The sequence below is a fragment of the Pezoporus flaviventris genome, unplaced genomic scaffold (genome assembly GCF_033815535.1).
Source record: "Pezoporus flaviventris isolate CSIRO_AGI_PZ_B2104156 unplaced genomic scaffold, CSIRO_AGI_Pfla_v1 ptg000002l, whole genome shotgun sequence".
NCBI classification, from domain to species: Eukaryota; Metazoa; Chordata; class Aves; order Psittaciformes; family Psittacidae; genus Pezoporus; species Pezoporus flaviventris.
This window is the reverse complement of record NW_026892550.1, coordinates 41,126,852-41,143,894: the sequence shown is the minus strand read 5'-3', so window position 1 is coordinate 41,143,894 and position 17,043 is coordinate 41,126,852. Positions and strand designations below refer to the sequence as shown.

The window sequence follows — 17,043 nt, the reverse complement described above, 5'->3', positions numbered from 1 at the left end:
AGAAAGAAAATCTATTTCAGCTGCAGTGGAATTGTAGTTACTTAAAACATTAAACTCACCCATCCACATTAACATTGACACAAAGCATTTTAGTTTCTCATTAATATCATTACACAAGCACCTTAAAAAGTATTTTAAAATCTTACACACCCTATATTTTTTTACTATGTATAATGAAAAAAGTAGCTATGAAAGTATTCAATTTCTGCCATTATCTTATGACAAGAAGATAATAGATATTTCTCTAGAAAGACAGTATGAGTATTTCTAAATAGACAGGTAAAAGGTATATGTCATGATAGACTATATCAGTTTGTATTTTATTTCTGGAGTAGATGAAGGTTAAGAATCCAAAGAGCTTATCCAGCCTTCCCTAACTAGTTTACCTGCAGCAGTACTTGGGGTGAATCATCAGCTAGAATCATCCCCTTGCAGTGGTCAATCTTAATGGAAAAACAGATCCTGAACTTCTGGCTAGAGACGGGCAAGCAGCACAAATGTTTTCTGTGATGAGTTTAACAACACTCACACCCTTAGTAGGTCTGCTTTTTGATAATAGTCTATAAAAAATATTGACAAGAATGTTGTAAAATGTACACTTATTTAGCACCATATTCACACAAGGCTAAAGGTGAATTCCTTTTTTAAAACTAATGGTAATAAAGGACAATTCTGTGAGTTAACCAATAGACAGTTAATCAACAGGCAGAACCTTCACCCATACATCCAAACAACCTGTACTGGAAATAGTACACTGTAACGAGCAACTCATGACAAATTGTACTCCATACGGAACAGGTAAAAGTTTTCTCAAATTAATTATTGTTGTTAAAGCCATGTTGTTCTCACTGTTTTAAATTTCTCTCATGTCCAGTGCAAACACTCCTACATTTAAAAGAGTCAGATTCAGTCCTCAGATTTCAAAGATCAAAATAAAATAAAACAAACTAAGCCTTTGGAAAAGTTGGCATTTTAATATTTATAATCAAAAAGCCAAAACAAATTTCTGTACTAGATATGTTTCAGCAAGATGAGATGACAGTTTTCATCAATGTATTAAGTGCTTAAAAATATCTGCTCCCATTCAAATTTGCAATTAAACTTTCACTTACATGAATGAGGAAAGTAAGAGTGATCCAGCTTAATGTATTGAAAATCCCTCTGCTAATTTTCAAACAGTTTAACAGAAGAAGTGTTCATGGTACCTACATATTATTACATTACTTATTGTACCAGTTGGTTATTTTTCATTTCATTTCACTGGTGACATAGAAGAGACTGCACTGAGATGAGCTGTAGCTGACATTTAAATGTTGCTTTTAAACCATGTAAGATTTCTTACTTAAAAATAAACTTGAAAGTTTGGGGGAAGAAAAATTAAATAATCCTACAAATTAAATTAATTTTACTGTCAGGTTTTGGTTCATGCAATTTTTTTAAAGACTCTCCGACAGAAACAATACTGATTCATTCATTCATCGGCAATACTTTGGCTCCATGTGCATTTATATAAGTAAGAAGAATTTTGGACCTTCTTTCTATTACATCAATAAGCTTTTCAATCCCATTTCTGCCTCCTTGGCTCTCCCAGTATATTTTGTCAAGGAACAAAGACTGTAGCAGCTTCTCACGTAAACGCTGGCTTCTCAGCACTGAAACTGCAGATTCAGGGAATCTGGAAAAACACAAAGAAATTCATCAGCTTTGCCATTACGCTGAATTGCAATATTTATGTTATGGTTTAGCAATCAATTCTATGAATATACACTGCGACTCAGCTAAAAGTCCATATACATGTTAATTGTATCTTTTACAGCAGTGGGATTACTCATACACTTTTAGACACACTCTGTAAATGTCTTAGGCCAATGATATCAATTTCAGTAACTTGGCATGTCTCCTGCTCAAACTGGGAAGAAAATATCAATCTTTTTACAAAATTAATAAAACTTACTCATTGATTCCTTGCAGTATTTTGAAGTCAAGATTGTCCTCGTTTCTGTCAAAGAAACCCTTATTGTCTATAAAGACTAAGTGCCTCTGGTCATGGTGTCTCTGAACTATGTGTGTAAGGTGGACAGCATCTTGATCACTACATTTCAGCTTCAGTCCTTGCTGCATGCAGGAATCCTCCCTGAGAGGTTTGAATCCACAGCAGTTTCTGTCTAGTCGACTATATATCTAAAACAAAGTACAGCAGAGTGCCAAGTGAAAACAATATCAAAGTATTTGGGGCAAAGTGTCACTGTGAGACATTGCTCACTAACATAGCTGACAGGAAAACAAGCTCAGGATAAGTATAATTAAAGTCAGCAGTGAAACGGCATGAAGACCTGGTGCCCATACTTCATGTGTTGTCAGAAGAAATTTCTCAGACTATATTTCATCCATGCTATAGCCATGATTTCTGTCAGTAGAAAATCTTTGGAAATAGTGGAACAATATCACTGCATAACTGGAATAAAAAGATGATGAATACAATCCCATTTTTTTTCAGAAGGCTGCAGTTTTTTTACATTTTCTCTGCTAGAGAACAACAGAAATAGCACAGCCTGACACACACACAGAGGGTCTCCAATGTGGGACCTAACAGACTAATAGTATGCAAAATAATTGAAATATTAGTAAGGGGCACAGCAAACCACCAGAAGCTACAAAATGCAAGAAGAGTACATTTATAATCACAGAGCAGACTCCCTGAGTTACACTTGGTATATACTTTAATGGCATGACAATCCAGGCTATTTTTTCCTATATGAGCCCTTGCTTATTCATTGCACAGCACTTAATGGGAAGGAATACATCTGGTCTAACTTTAGTGGTGTAAATGTTAAGCATCTCTTCTGACTTAGTTGTTTATGTTCCCTTTCATAAACAATGACAAGAGCAAGGCACCCCCAGAGCAAAGGATGCCATTTTAGGATAACCATCTAATACAGGAAGAATAAATCACCCCTTGAAAGTGCTTCTACCCTTGTTGACAAGATGGGAGTAAATACACAACATTGCCAGGCCCTGAGCACACAGATAGGCCTTAATTGCCCTGAACAGCCTCACTTGGGACCTCCACACACACCCCCCCCTCTGCCCATGAGTCCCATTTAAGCTCAGGCCTGGAGCTACAGCCTTATTTTGAGCCCTTGAGAGAGGTGGTGTCTGCTGCTTGTTTTGCTACCTGATGCTACTCTATTGCTGCTTGGGATTCCTGTTTCTTTGCATTGGAGTTGTCTGTGCCTTACACTTACTAGGCTATCAACGGACCTGCAACTTTCTTCCCTGTTGGGTTGCCTCTCCGGCTGCTGACCCTGCCTGTCCTGCCTGCAATGGGGTTGTTCCAGGCTCCAGCTCCTGCTGGCAGGTGCTTACAAAGTGGAAGCCTAGCCAGGGCATCTAAGTCTTAATGAGTAGCTTAGCAAAGGTAAATAATTATTTTTGTCCTTATTTGTTGTATGCAAACTCATCAAACTGCTCTAAGCATAAAAGCATTAGTGTTCACATAAGACCTTTAAAATTATACTTTTAAGTTTGTCACCAGCAAAGTGTTAGGACTCTTCTGCTGATGTAGAACTGTACCGTGTGTTGAAAAGGCCTCTTGATTTTGTTCATCAAATGAATGTCTGGGAGTTGTTTTGCTTTTTCTTAAATATGTAGTGCCACTACTCCTGTTAGTAATGTTGGTTTTCAGAAGTGAAAATCCTGATGAAACAGATTTCTCTTCCTCTTTCTCCTTTCATGAGCAGTATTCAGCATCTGCAGGTACCAGAGCCCTGCTTGCTTGCAGTGTTCTAGCTCACATGACCTCATTCAACTCAAAGGCTTTGCCAAAAGTGACACAGAGTCCCTCTAGATGCTCTTTTGATGTATAGCCCTAATCCAGTTGCACCACACTTTACATGCATTAAATAGATGAGGACACCATATTATTACAGACAGCCACTTTACAGTACCTTGCATCATTCCTGTGTTAAGACAGAATGATGGGAACTCTGGAATCGATGCTGCAACCTTAATCTTTTACCATTGTTTTTTGTCCTATACTTACGTACATGAGAGGCTCAAACCCCCAAAATTAAAAGAGCCATTTTACTTTTAATGACCTTATTTTACTTGACTTATTGCAGAACACAAGTAAAAGCCAGTTATAAGCATTTCTTAGCCTGCTCCCATGTTTTATAGTATTTGAAAGCAGAGATTAGGAACACCTATCACAGGTACCAAACTTCTTCTAAGGGGAGTAGATTTAACAGAGAATACTTTTCATCATTCTTATTTCTGAATGGCTCATGAAGCACAGATTTTATTTTTTTCCTCAAACTTAGAACCCCTTCTTGGCATTTTTTGGTTTAGAGTCTCCATGTTCTATTACTGATAAACTTTAAAGTTAAATCTGAAAGAATCCAGGTAAAATTTTAATCTTTAAGAACCGTAACATGCACTTTCACTCACTTTCTGGTATGCATGTTCTTGTCTGGTATGCAGCTGGAGGTATGCATTACTCTGATACCAGCTACCATTGCAAGTGTAATTTTTTTATCAGGTAAAGCTCAATCCTGTTTTATATTATTTTACCTGAGTGTTCCTTCTGGATAATAGGAGGTTTATTATGAATAATAAAAACTTGTCTTAGAAGACCTTAAAATTAAAATCAACACAAAAATTGAGAGAATCTTTAAACTGTTCAACAAGAAGACAATGGCATGAAAACGTTGACACAATCTGTATTATTCCTATAGGGGCATGACTTTAGTTTAGTATCAGAGTAATCCACCTATGACTTTATACTTGTTTCTACGAATTATTTGCTCATAGTGGGACTAAAGATGGAGTCATTAGATGAGTGATAATCTATTTTTAGAGAAGACTCATATGTTCTGGTTAACATAACCAGTCTGCAGAAATTAAACTAGCGCTAGCTGAAGTTTTAAATAAGCCAGCAAGTGCTCCAGGAGGCTCAGTCACTCGGACCTGTCTTAGCAGGTAAGGACAATTGGAAGTATTGCCGTATCTCAGGAAGCCATAAAATTAGCTTCCAACCAGATGTTCAGTTGGATCCTTATTACAGGGAGTGTATTAATACTCTGCTAATTGCTGTAACTGTAGCCACTCATGATCCTACAGGACAGAGCCCTAGTCAGGTGTTATTTGGAAAGCTAATGATTATGTGCAATACCTAAGTAAAGAACAGCAGCCATATCATTCATCAGTTGCTGCTCTACTCTTTCCTAAGTCACTGGCTATATTTTTAAAAGGAAGGAAAATTAGCCACTATAGCTGTTATCTTGATCCAGATTTCAGCTGACCAAAAACATTTAAATGACCTCAGGGGACTGGGGAGGGGCAGGAAGCACCACTCGGTTGAAAGAGGCTTACAGTGGTGAACATAGTCACAAACTATATTTGGAGAGACTAAGGAGTCAAGAAGAAACACTATGCCTGCCTCAAGGTGAAGTAAACCAAAGCAAAGTAAAACAAAGCCAAAAGCCTTTGCTTCCTTTTTTTTTCAAGAAAGTGAGTCAGTCAAGCTCCTGATCTCATTCCCTGATTATAAATCTAATTTTGGATATTTTAATCATAAGAAACAAATGGAAAAAAAAGTTCAAACTGTACAAATACCTCTCTTCCTCACTGAAAAAAAAAAAATAGTCTCCTATGTATGCTCATATGACTTTTGAGGCCGATAGTTGCATTCAGTAAATGTTTTACCTGCAGAAGGAAATCAAAGAGTGCCATCTTGGACCATTCATGATGATGGATTTCAGTACAGCCCCACTCAGCTTTTGGAACTTTACCATTCTGCCAGCATTTCTGCTTCAATAGCTGCTGATACTGCCCCCAGGTTAATCTCACTGAAGAATGGGTACTGTTATCTGTTGGACTCAGTGATGAATCCCAGAGAATAACAGGACAGGCTTGACCATCTGAAAACAGAAAAACAGATCATCAGTATAGTACAATACTGTCAGTCTTACTCAATCATTCTTTAGACGTTGCTCAAGATCAGCAATTATACTATATTACAGATGTGGAAGGAAAAATGGCCACGGACTAATAACTTGACATCCTTTGGTTAATGTGGTCTTATTCTACATGTAAAAGCAGATACCACAGGAATGGAAGAACCATAGACATTATGAATGCCCTCAGCATTCATATGGGAGGCTTTCTCTGAAGCAGGAGATGAACGTACAAAGTCATATATTAAACCAGACTCTTAAAAAGCTTATAGATAAAGAGCTCACTGTGAGAAAATGATGTAATTTCTCTCTGTTTCTAGTGAATTGGTGATGATTTTTAAGAGTTGAAAACAAATGTCAAAGTAATTTTAATGCACAGTGCGCACAGAAACACTACAGGAACAAACCTCAGGAAAGAATTTAAAATTGAGCTTTCCCAGTGTAAGAACTGATAAATATATTTCATGCAATATTAAAAAGAAACACTGAGCACTCCTGAAAACCAGGCTTCTTCCACTGAGGTGCCTTAATAAATATTTAGGAAATTAATTTGTGAAATCTTACCTATTTCCTGACTCTGACTCCATCACTTACAATGAAGATTACTTTAGCCAAGTCAGGCGAACTATCAGCTAAGCTACTTTTCCAAGCCAGTTGGAGAAAGTCTACATAAACACTGGTAATTGCCACCAAAAAAAAGGGACAGCTTTCTACAGGATCAAGTCTGATCTATTATATCTCAAATAACAGCTTATGTAGCTATTCATGAATTCTTCCACAAACCAAATACAAAAATGGTCTCCTAACAAAATAAACATCTCCTGTCTACGCAAAAGGGACATGATAAACAATAGTAATATAAATACTTGAAAAATATGAATAATATCTTGCCAGTTTCCATTAAGATACAAAAACATTTTTAAAAGACTGAGGTTAAATACAGGAAATGTTTGCATTTCGGAGGAAATGGGAGCAGAAAAGATGAGCCAAAATAAAATCTTTCAACTCTGTAACATAAGCTGAATTACAGGAATATGAAACAGCAGCTTCAGTAAAGAGCAGTGACTCAAATTTTTGACACTTGCAGGAAAAACATAAAGGTGCTGAACTAAAGCAGAATAAGAGGTCTGATTTGTAGCTGCATGAATTGGCACGACACCACTGAAATCAGTGGAGCTTTTCTGATTGAAACCTCATGAAGTCAACTGAATGGTGAAAAGTAAGGGCTGGCTAAGAATTAGAGCTTCCAGACTGATACAGCCAAAACTGAGGAGGCTGAGTACACTTCAGATTAAGTTCATAATAAATGTCCATAATAAATGTGTTCTGCTTGTGCTTCTTTCCTAATCAGCTTTATATATAAACTCAAGGGGCTACTGCCTTTCTGTTGCTGCAGCTGCATTTCACTGAATCTTGCCCTAAGATGACTTACTTCATTTTATTTTCATCTGCCATTTTATATCTATATATCTACTTCATTGTCTAAAGATGATCTGCAAAATTGTACAGGAAAGATTCTTCAAAACTTGTGCTGGAACCAGCCTCCCAGTAATTCATATACATTTTTAAACATCAAAACATTTCTAAAAACGTCTTAGGCCCTTAGGAGCTACTTGCTCAGGATGTTCTAAGTTGACTAAGGTAACACAGATGAAGCCTCAGACTGATGAGACTAGACTGCCTCAAGGTACTCAAACTGCTTCATGTGCAGTTAAGTAATGTATCGCTGCATGGCGGCTTCAACATAAGCATCACAGTAGATATCCACACCCCACATCAGTTTCAAAATAGTCAAAATAATTTCAAACGTGCCCATGAGAACATCACTAAAAAGAGCAAATCTTTCATGAGGTACTTTAAACCCTTTATCAAACTTCTCACTGTTCACATGAAAGCAGTACAGCTTACCACTGCCACATTTGAAAGTAGCAGTTTAGTTGCCCATGTATTAGCAGGAGAGGAAAACTTAGTGTGGAAAGATGAGAGGGACTGACATACAGAGGGGGAAGGAGGGTGGTTGTCAGCTTGCAGTAATTGAGGCCCTCAGTAAGCGGCACAACAAAACTGCACAGCAATAGCTGTGTATTTTGTACCAAAAGCTGAATAAAAAGCTCAGCCTTGTTGCTATGATGCAAGCAGCCAGAGTCCTATCCCTACAGCTGCCTGGTGCAAAACAGACATAAACCAGCTCCAGCCTGTGTTACTGCAGTTGTAGCTCAAGCCCTTACACTGGCATCATCCTACCCTGCAAACGCTGTTGCTGAGCCAGGGGCAATACATGCAAACTAATTCTGTTGAGGCTGTGGCACCAAGCAAGGTCACATATGTCTCTTCTGTTCCTCAGGTTAGGGTGATAAAATAATGAAGATTCTAGGTCCCCTGGTATTAACATGACTATCCTAAAACTCAAACACACAAGGGTCAGCCTCAATTTTCTCCACATTAGACATGGTTTTAGAGAAGCATGGAATAGTTAGGGTTGGAAAGGACCTTAAGCTCATCCAGTTCCAACCTCCCTGCAATGGACAGGGACACCTCACCCTAGACCACGCTGTCCAAGGCCCTATCCAACCTGGCCTTGAACACTACCAGAGATGAAGCATTCACCATGTCTTTGGACAACCCATTCCAGGGCCTCACCACCCTCACAGTAAAGAACTTCTTCCTTAGATCTAACCTGAACTTCTCCTGTTTAAGTTTGAACCCATTACCCCTTGTCCTATATGCTTATTTCTTGTTGGTTTACAGGCTTATCTTTCTTTATATGTGTTTTGGAGCTCTTGACATTTTTCACACCTTGTAGGTAGCAACTGCAATAATGACTGCTTGGATATGCCCAGAATAGTACTCTCCTAGTCTGTAATACTCCCTAGAGATTTTATGTTTGGCCAATTCGTTTACATGAGGGAAAAATTCTTTACAAGGACGGTGGTAAAACACATGCACAGGTTGCCCAAAGAGGTGATTGATGCATCGTCTCTGGAGATATTCAAGGCCAGGCTGGATGTTGTTCTGGGCAACCTGATCTAGATCAATATTTCCCTGCTCATTGCAGGGGGGTTGGCCTAGATGGCCTTTGAAGGTCCCTTCCAACCCAAACTATCCTATGATTGCCAAAATATGAGAAAATTATACCTGATGGAAGAAAAAGATAATATACAAAAACTTGGTTAGCATTTAAGAGGGTTTACAGCCAGGGAATGGAAGGACAGCAGACAGAGGACTTGCACACAGTATTTTGCTAGACTTCAAAAAAAGAAAAAATCAGTGGGGGATTTATGAGAATAGGGGAAACAGAACCTGCGTAGGGATTTGCTAAGCAGTTCTTTGAAACTGCTTTTGACAAAATGAATGACAGTTTTGAAAAGCCCATTTTTTTAAGATTTTAATGCTACATCAAACATGTCCTGTTAGATCACATCACAACTGAGGCAAGCTAAAGGGATGTGTAGTGAAGAGAGATGTCAGCCCAGAAACTGTGTACGTTCATACACACATGCACAGTCTCTTAATCCTGCATTGCTCTCAATTCCACGTGAATAACCATGATTCACAAAACTTTACAGTGCCCACCTAATCTTAACTTAAATGCCTGTGGGTTACAAAAATGAGCTAATTGTTCATACTATTTTAAAGAATATATTTTTGCTCATTTGCTCAACACAGATGTTTTCCAGATTATGCCAAACATAAGCATGTAAATAGAAATGAGTGCAAGTAGGCATTAGGCATCTGAGCTCCAGGATATTTCCAGGCCAAAGGAATGGTGAGAGGCAAGGTACAGTAACTGTTCTGAATGCTCTGCTCACCCTTTAGCTGGAAAAAATGAAGTGAGACCAAAATAACATTACTTCTCATCACCTAGCAACACTCTTCTTGCTACAGGAACATAGCCAGTTATGAGAAAAAAACAAATTAAAGAGAGCAGAATGACGCTCTGCCCCAGACAGTCCAAAGCATATTGTAAGGTGACAGATACTGAGCAACATAATGCACAATTAGCCTAATAGCAGTTTTCAGAGGCTTGCAGTCTGTCATCTCTGCAGCCATACTCTGCAGAGTTCCTCCAACCGAACTATCTTAATGCCTTATGACAGCCCTGTAGCAATAAATCTTGTTCCTAAAAATAAACTACACATAATGTATCTTCCATTCTCTGGAAGTATGAATAATATTCAGAAGCCTCCAAACTGTTTTCCTAGAGATTCATTCACATTATTGTACAGGCTGCCAAAGGGAAGATCTACAAAGCAGGAAGAAATTGGAGATCACTGGGTCATCTTCCTGCTGTCAGACTTCAGAAAGGCATTATTACTTTTTTTTTTTTTTTAAGTAGACTGATACAAAACTATTTGGTATAAGCTAGATTCAGCAGTAAGACATGAACAGCAAACACATAGCCAGCCACTTTAGCAATGATTCATTAAAATGCAACGTATTCCTTTTGGATCGTGATCTGTGACTGCAAAAATAGCAGTTAGGCTATCTTGTTTAACAAGATAACAATTTTAGAAGTTACATTACATGTCTGAAATCTACCTTTAATTTCACTAAAGGTTAAAAATCAAATTTCCAATTGAAAACTTTATGTCAATCATGTAACAGGCATATTGAGAGTATTACTGTGTGTATTTATTTGCACAACATATAGATGTGTATAGTGAACCTCAAAACGTAACAGCAGAATTTACTGAAATGTAAGTTTGGTTTAGGGAGAGGAAAGAACTTTTTAAAACATTTTAAGCTCCCAGAGGCATTAGTATCAAGTCTCTGCAGGAAGGTTCTCTACCTCTTTGAGTAGGTTATCTCACTAAACAAACCCCCTTTCCTACCACCTGTTTGAGATGAATTCTTGTGCTCACCTTCAACAATATTTCATTAAAGCCAATTCTAAACAATGAGAAAACTTAAAACCAGAAATACCCACCGAATCACAGGTTTTTCTGGATTTTTTTCACCAGTTTCTCTCCAGGCAGCCTGTACAACATCATGCAGTCTGCAGATGACTCCCTCTCTTTTTTCTCCCATTCCAGACTCTTGTGGAAGAGAAACTGCTACTGCCCTCAGCAGCTAATGGTATTTGATCTAAACACTGAGGTTCTGCATCCTTTGGACAGAATAATTGCACTGCAGAAATTGCAAACAGACACCAGCTTTATTTCCCTGTAATGATGGGGTTAGTTCTCAGGCTCGCAGGAGTTAAAGGTCACAGCTGTGGCCCCATGGTTAATGCAAGAGGAGGAAGGAAACCTCAGCATCCCACCTGCAAGCTGAAAACCACAGGAATGTGTTACCTTGGAAGAACTCTGATCTCCTGCTTACAGAAGGTAAGCTCCTGTTTAGCCCCAAGATCCTATCCAAATGAAAGGCAAACACCTCGCTGATGTCGAGGGGTCTTTTGACGATGCCACAGTGTCCCTGATTACAAGCAGCTCCTGTCGTGCTGGTACCTCCTGCAAATACTACCCGGACTGCTTTGTGAGAAGATACTCCTTGAATGCTTCCTATCCGAGAATCTGCTAGCATGCGCATGTTTAGGATGTCATCTTTGCTCAGCCAAGGGGGAGAGCTCTCACTGTAAATCCTGATATTGCTTTCCTCAGGCTGGGGTTGTGCCTTTATAGCTTCAGAATTCCCTCCAGGTCTCCAGTGACCCCTCTCCCTGATTGCCATTCCTTTATGCCTGTGTTCATCCTTGTGCTTTCCTGCTTCCAGGGCTATTGGTGCTCCCATTGTGCCAGCAGCATGCGTGGCCTTCCTTGGGTGTTGGGCAAAGGCCTCTTCCCGGCCAGTAAAAGTGGCTTTTGGAAAGTGCTGCCCATAGGACAAAGGAGTTGCATGTTTCTTCCTGCGTTTTGGCTTCACTGTGCCTCTGATGTTGGCAGGCTTGCTGCGCTTGGACCGCAAGGTGATATAAACTACATTGGGTGGCAGCAAGGTCCCATTGCCACCAAGCTGGGGTTCCTGGAAATTGGGCGGTGACAGGGTGCCATCCAGTGGGATGCCCAGAAAAGGAGTTTGGGCTGCATCTTGGAGACTTCTGGAACTGATCTTTTGGTGTCTTCCTTTGTGCTGGGGTAAAATGTGACCCACTTGACTGACAAGGAATCCCAAGTAGATCACACATGCAGTGCCCACTAGCAGGTTCCTCCTTGTCCTTGGGCGCCTGCAAGTCCAGAGTCTCAGCAACCGTGCAGGGCACGGGCAGCAAATAAACAAGTTTTTGATTTTACTTGGCTGATCGAAGGTGGTCATTTCTCTAGTGAATCCACATGGTGAAAACAGCATAAAGTCTTCCATACATTCCAGTCAGAATGATGATGCATGATTTCCCTTCCCCAATTCCTATTTCTCCTTTTCAAAATAGCTTCCAGCATGGATGATGGACAGAAGCTACTGATATGCCTGGGAAAGAGTTTAGCACTAAGGATGCTGACACTCCACCTTCTCAAGCCGCTGAATTCTTATCAGCCACCACAGGGGAAGTGACTAGCTTCAGAGAATGAATGGAGCTGGCTGCGTAAGCAAAGTTTACTGACTTGTAGCATAAAAGATCTGAACTACCTCCTTTGCAAACTGCAAAAAGAAAACAGCAGTATTTCATTACCCACACATGGCATCTGTGGTTCTGTATTTTTAAGAGACAGAAGTTTTAAATGAGACAGCATGCATCTAGAAATATGTCAGGATACATCTTTCACTTTCTCATTACAGTATAATTAAACACCAAAATCATTAAATAGAGGCTCAATTTGTAGTCTCAGCTAGCTGTTTTCAAGCATTAGAAGAAAAGCTTGTCAAACCCAGATTATCATCTTTTTCTTATAAGACAAAGCCTTCACTAAACCTCATGCTATGGAAATGCTGTAAATTATACAGTATTAACCACCAGTAACTGTAGTAGTTAAATATGTACATAGTAATTTAAAAACTCATTAGTAGTGCCAAATTTCCCTAGCTGAACATGAATATAGTTCACAAAATTCATAAACAATTCCAAATTCATTAAAGGTGAAAGATGCTTAATTCTCTTCGCTCTTGTGAAGCATAAACAGGATCTAGCTATAGTTTTTTCAAATAAAATTACAGGAACATATGTTCTTTCAAAGAAACAAAGGTAGAATAACTGCATGTTGTATATATAGGTATAAAAATATAAAATCTCTTACCTATTCAGCTTGACACATCCTTTGTTCTGGAAAACTCCTTAAGTTAATAAAAGTAACTTAGTAAAAGCCGGCGTTCTCAAAGTATTCTAGCACATATTTCAGTTTTAAGTATAGTTCTTATCTAGGTCTTTCATTGCTGCAAGCTACATACCTTTTGGAAGCTAACTGTACTGAGAGGTGGTTTGCATATGAACTGCTATAAACATACATGAACCCCGTGTTATTAAAAAAAAAAAAAAAGCAACAAACAAAACCAAACTCCAGCAACTTCTATTTTCAATTCTGTAAAGTCCTGTGAAGTATGTGCCTTCCAGAAGTGCATTCCATCCATTTCTAACTCCTGAGGGCCCTCTAGTGCACTACACGCAAATGTACTGCAGAAATTCCCACTTCCCATGCTTGGTTGTTTTGGGTTTTTTTTTTCATTTAAAATAAATCCCCTGCCCCCTGAATTTTAGAACTGTTGGTAATCATATCTTCTTGTGACGAGAAATGAAAAATCGATAGTGGCTTTTAAAATGCTATCAAACATGCTATTAAGCGGCTCAGGAGTGCTTCCTATTTGTGCTTTCCAAAATGAGGCATAGCATACTCATTACACAGCTGGAAAAGTTGAGGCAGAGAGAAGAGCTTGTATAGAGTTAAGCAGCGAGACACTGGCAAAGCTCAGACTTCTGCCTCCTTGCCTAGTCTTAGTGCAAAATAATATAATGTATATGTTCTCTGAAATTCAAGCTGAAAGAAAATATTCTCAGTTAATACTAAAGGGAATAGACAGTTAAAGAGTCGGTTCATGTTTTAGATGGGTCCAATCTGAATTTATAAAACTTTGTGATTGGAATTTTTCACTGGATATCATTTTCCTTTTAGTCTAAATATGTACTACAGAGTTCAGACTCCAGCAACTGAGCCTGTTACCAGGAAAAGAGCCTTCATATCTTTATGCTTTTTTCAAATCTGAGGAATAGAGATTGTAAGAAATCCCTCTGGCCACTTAAGTGGTTTGTTTGTTTTTTTCTTAGTTCAAATTTGAAGGGACATATCCCAAACAAAGATTAACTGAAAATGCTCCAGACAGGTGTTATCAATAAAGTCAGTAAAGAAAGATGTGGCTATTGCTGCTTAACGTCTTTTATACTTTAAAGAACTTGCCAAAGTTGGACATTATTAGATCAGCCTTGGATGCTTGAGGGTCCCTTTGAAAGATGAAGGGTCATATTGAGAGATACCAAGTTTGCAGCCCAAACAACAGACACTGTACATGGCTCTCAGAGAGAACAGCCTTCTGCACCCTTTTTAATATCAGTGCAAAGTGAGTGCAAAATACCATCAAAATCACACGGCTAAACCCAAGGTAAAAACAGGTAACTGGGAATTGCAGCGTGAGAGCAGAATTTCATTCATTGCAAATGTTTACACATACTCATGAAGAAATTGTTTTTAAATGCCCAAGATAGGCTCCCCTCCTTTAAGGATCAATAATGATTTTGACAGTAAATAATTCAGCATGGAGTTTTTACTCCACTATATTTCTTCTAAGTGTCTTTGAATTGGCTAATTTTTTTATTTTACTTTGTATTGCTAATGGCACAGAGTTGCTCGAGTTGGAAATGTATCACGCTGCAATAGCTGTTCTCAAACATCGTCCTTGCATGTAGACTGCATCACGACCTGTCCATTAAAATCAAGCAGTTCCAAAACAGAGTCCATTCCTGTCACTAACAGCTTTCCTTTGCTATGACATTTTTCTTAAAATAAATTTTGGAACCTATATAATCTTTCTACTTCAACTCTTTAAGGATTACCTTTAAATTAGAGGAAATCACAATAGGATATGAAGAGATCTTATTCACTTCTCATTTGGTTTGTAGCCCTGAAATCAAAATGTGGTGTACCCACTGATGTACAGTGTTGAATGCCCAGCGGGGTTTTAGGCTTTCTAAGTGTGATAATGGCAATATTTCCATTATTTTTTCATGTTCAGAAGGGAGAATGCATTCCTTAAATGCTGCACCACTATATTGTCTGGAATGGATGGTGGTAGGAATTCAAAAAATAGAACTCAGTATCTTCTAATGTAGCAGATACTTGCCTCTAATTTGGGTTCTTTAAAAGATAACATATGAAGAGATGTTCCTTATTTCAGCTCTTGTGATGAACAGCTCCAGTGGTGTACAGCTCCAGTGTCCTACTAGTTTTTACAAAATAATTAAGGCTGGAATGGTTATAGACTTATTTGGAAACCAAACATTTCTTTGTTTTTCAGGAAAGACAATGTTTGTTGTTCAGGCGGGTAGTATTCTTTTTTCTGGAAACATTACTAACCCAATGCTGCAGCTGGGCACTAACGGGCATTACTAAGCTGAAAGGGTTTTTCCTCTGTGGTCAGAAATATTTAGGACCCTTTTTTTAAAGAACAGACTGAAGAACACTAGTTTTCTGACCAAATTCTGGCCTAGGTTATGGCACTTTCCCTATCTATATTTAAGCCTGTAATGTCAGTCAGATTCTATATTTATTCCTTGCTCTAAACTCCGTGTTATTGCCATCTGCATACATTAAACACAACTCATGTTATTTCTTTCTATACACATATTCTGTGCCCAGTGTTATCCTTTCCTTAGGTTAGGAACATGGGAATATCAAGTCCTGTGTTCCTAAGCATAAATCATCCTCCCCTGTGCAATCTTCCTATAGCCTTTCACCTTTGCATCCTTCTTAATCCTACCAAGTACAGCTTCTTACTTCTCGTTCTACTCCTTTTCTACAACTTTTTTCATTGGTGACCTTCCTTTAATGCAGACTAAGTACAACCTTTAGGGACAGTGAATACTACACCTGGAGAACTAAAGAAAAACAAAGAGAAAACAATTTATAACAACACAGGGATGCATTATTATCAATACAAAAAGCTACATAGTAGTATGTTGCTCTGCAAAATGCCAGAATGGTGACAGTTTTTACAAGTATCAGGTTTGTATTTTAAATACATCTCCTATTTCTTCATCTAACCCTTCCCTCTTGCTCCACTCAGTCATTTCAGTTTTAAAAGATACAGGATTTAAAGATGCTTATTGTTTTCTTTTAGTTTTCCAAGATGTCTCTGTTTGGTTATTCCCACTGCAGTTATGTCTGCAGAAATTGCTGGAATTCAGCAAAGAACAAAATATTGTTTGTGCTGGTTTGTAGAGCATTTTGCAATAAAAGACCCTCTTTAAGTGGACACTTGTTATATTCATAGAAGGCTCTGAAATATGAATGTGGCCATTTTTCATTTTAGTAAATACTGTGAATTCATGGTCCTCCTTTCCCACATAGTTTTCAACTCCAGTAACCTATGATTTCAATAAAACCAAACAGCACGAATGAGTCAGAATCTGCCCATATTTGAGGTGCTTCATTTGAAGTGTCATGTTAACTGTTGCGTTAATGACAAAAACAATGCTTCAAAACCAGCATGGTTTGAAGAAATTGCAAGGAATAGATGAACAGTGAGGAATAGATGAGCCTTAGTTCGAGTGGAGCAGAGTCAGTAACTAGAAGTCATTGCCAATGACTCCTCTGAGATTCATTCTTCCAAATGATACCAGGGCAGGATTTTTGGAAAACGTTTTATTCAATATCAGGATTCTTCAGAAGCCAAAGCTCATCGTCCCTCTTTGTCCCTGGACACCTGGAAGGATGTAGTTTCGGGTTAGGCTCCTTATTATGCATACTCTTGTTTTCTATGTGAAGCTAGTTCAATGTAAATAATTAATGTTTTACTAACATTTTCTTTTTTTTTTTCTGAATAAAATAATGTAACACAAAGACACACATTGCCTTTATAATAAAAAGTACTTCTTTCTTCCCAGCCTACATTTGTGATTATCATATGGGATTTTGTTCCTCTTGGATGCACTACAGCTAAATTGTTTCCA

General features: G+C 38.4%; 1 protein-coding gene across 1 annotated transcript; it reads right to left on the bottom strand.

Annotated features, from left to right (window-relative positions):
- Positions 1-1,206: 1,206 nt before the first annotated feature.
- Positions 1,207-12,331, bottom strand: GASK1B (golgi associated kinase 1B). Its single transcript, XM_061475861.1, has 4 exons — positions 11,249-12,331; positions 5,704-5,918; positions 1,955-2,181; positions 1,207-1,675 (listed from the first exon to the last, which is right to left on the bottom strand). The coding sequence occupies exons 1-4, from the start codon at positions 12,252-12,254 to the stop codon at positions 1,468-1,470; spliced, it is 1,656 nt and encodes a 551-aa protein (XP_061331845.1). The 5' UTR covers positions 12,255-12,331; the 3' UTR covers positions 1,207-1,467.
- Positions 12,332-17,043: the final 4,712 nt, after the last annotated feature.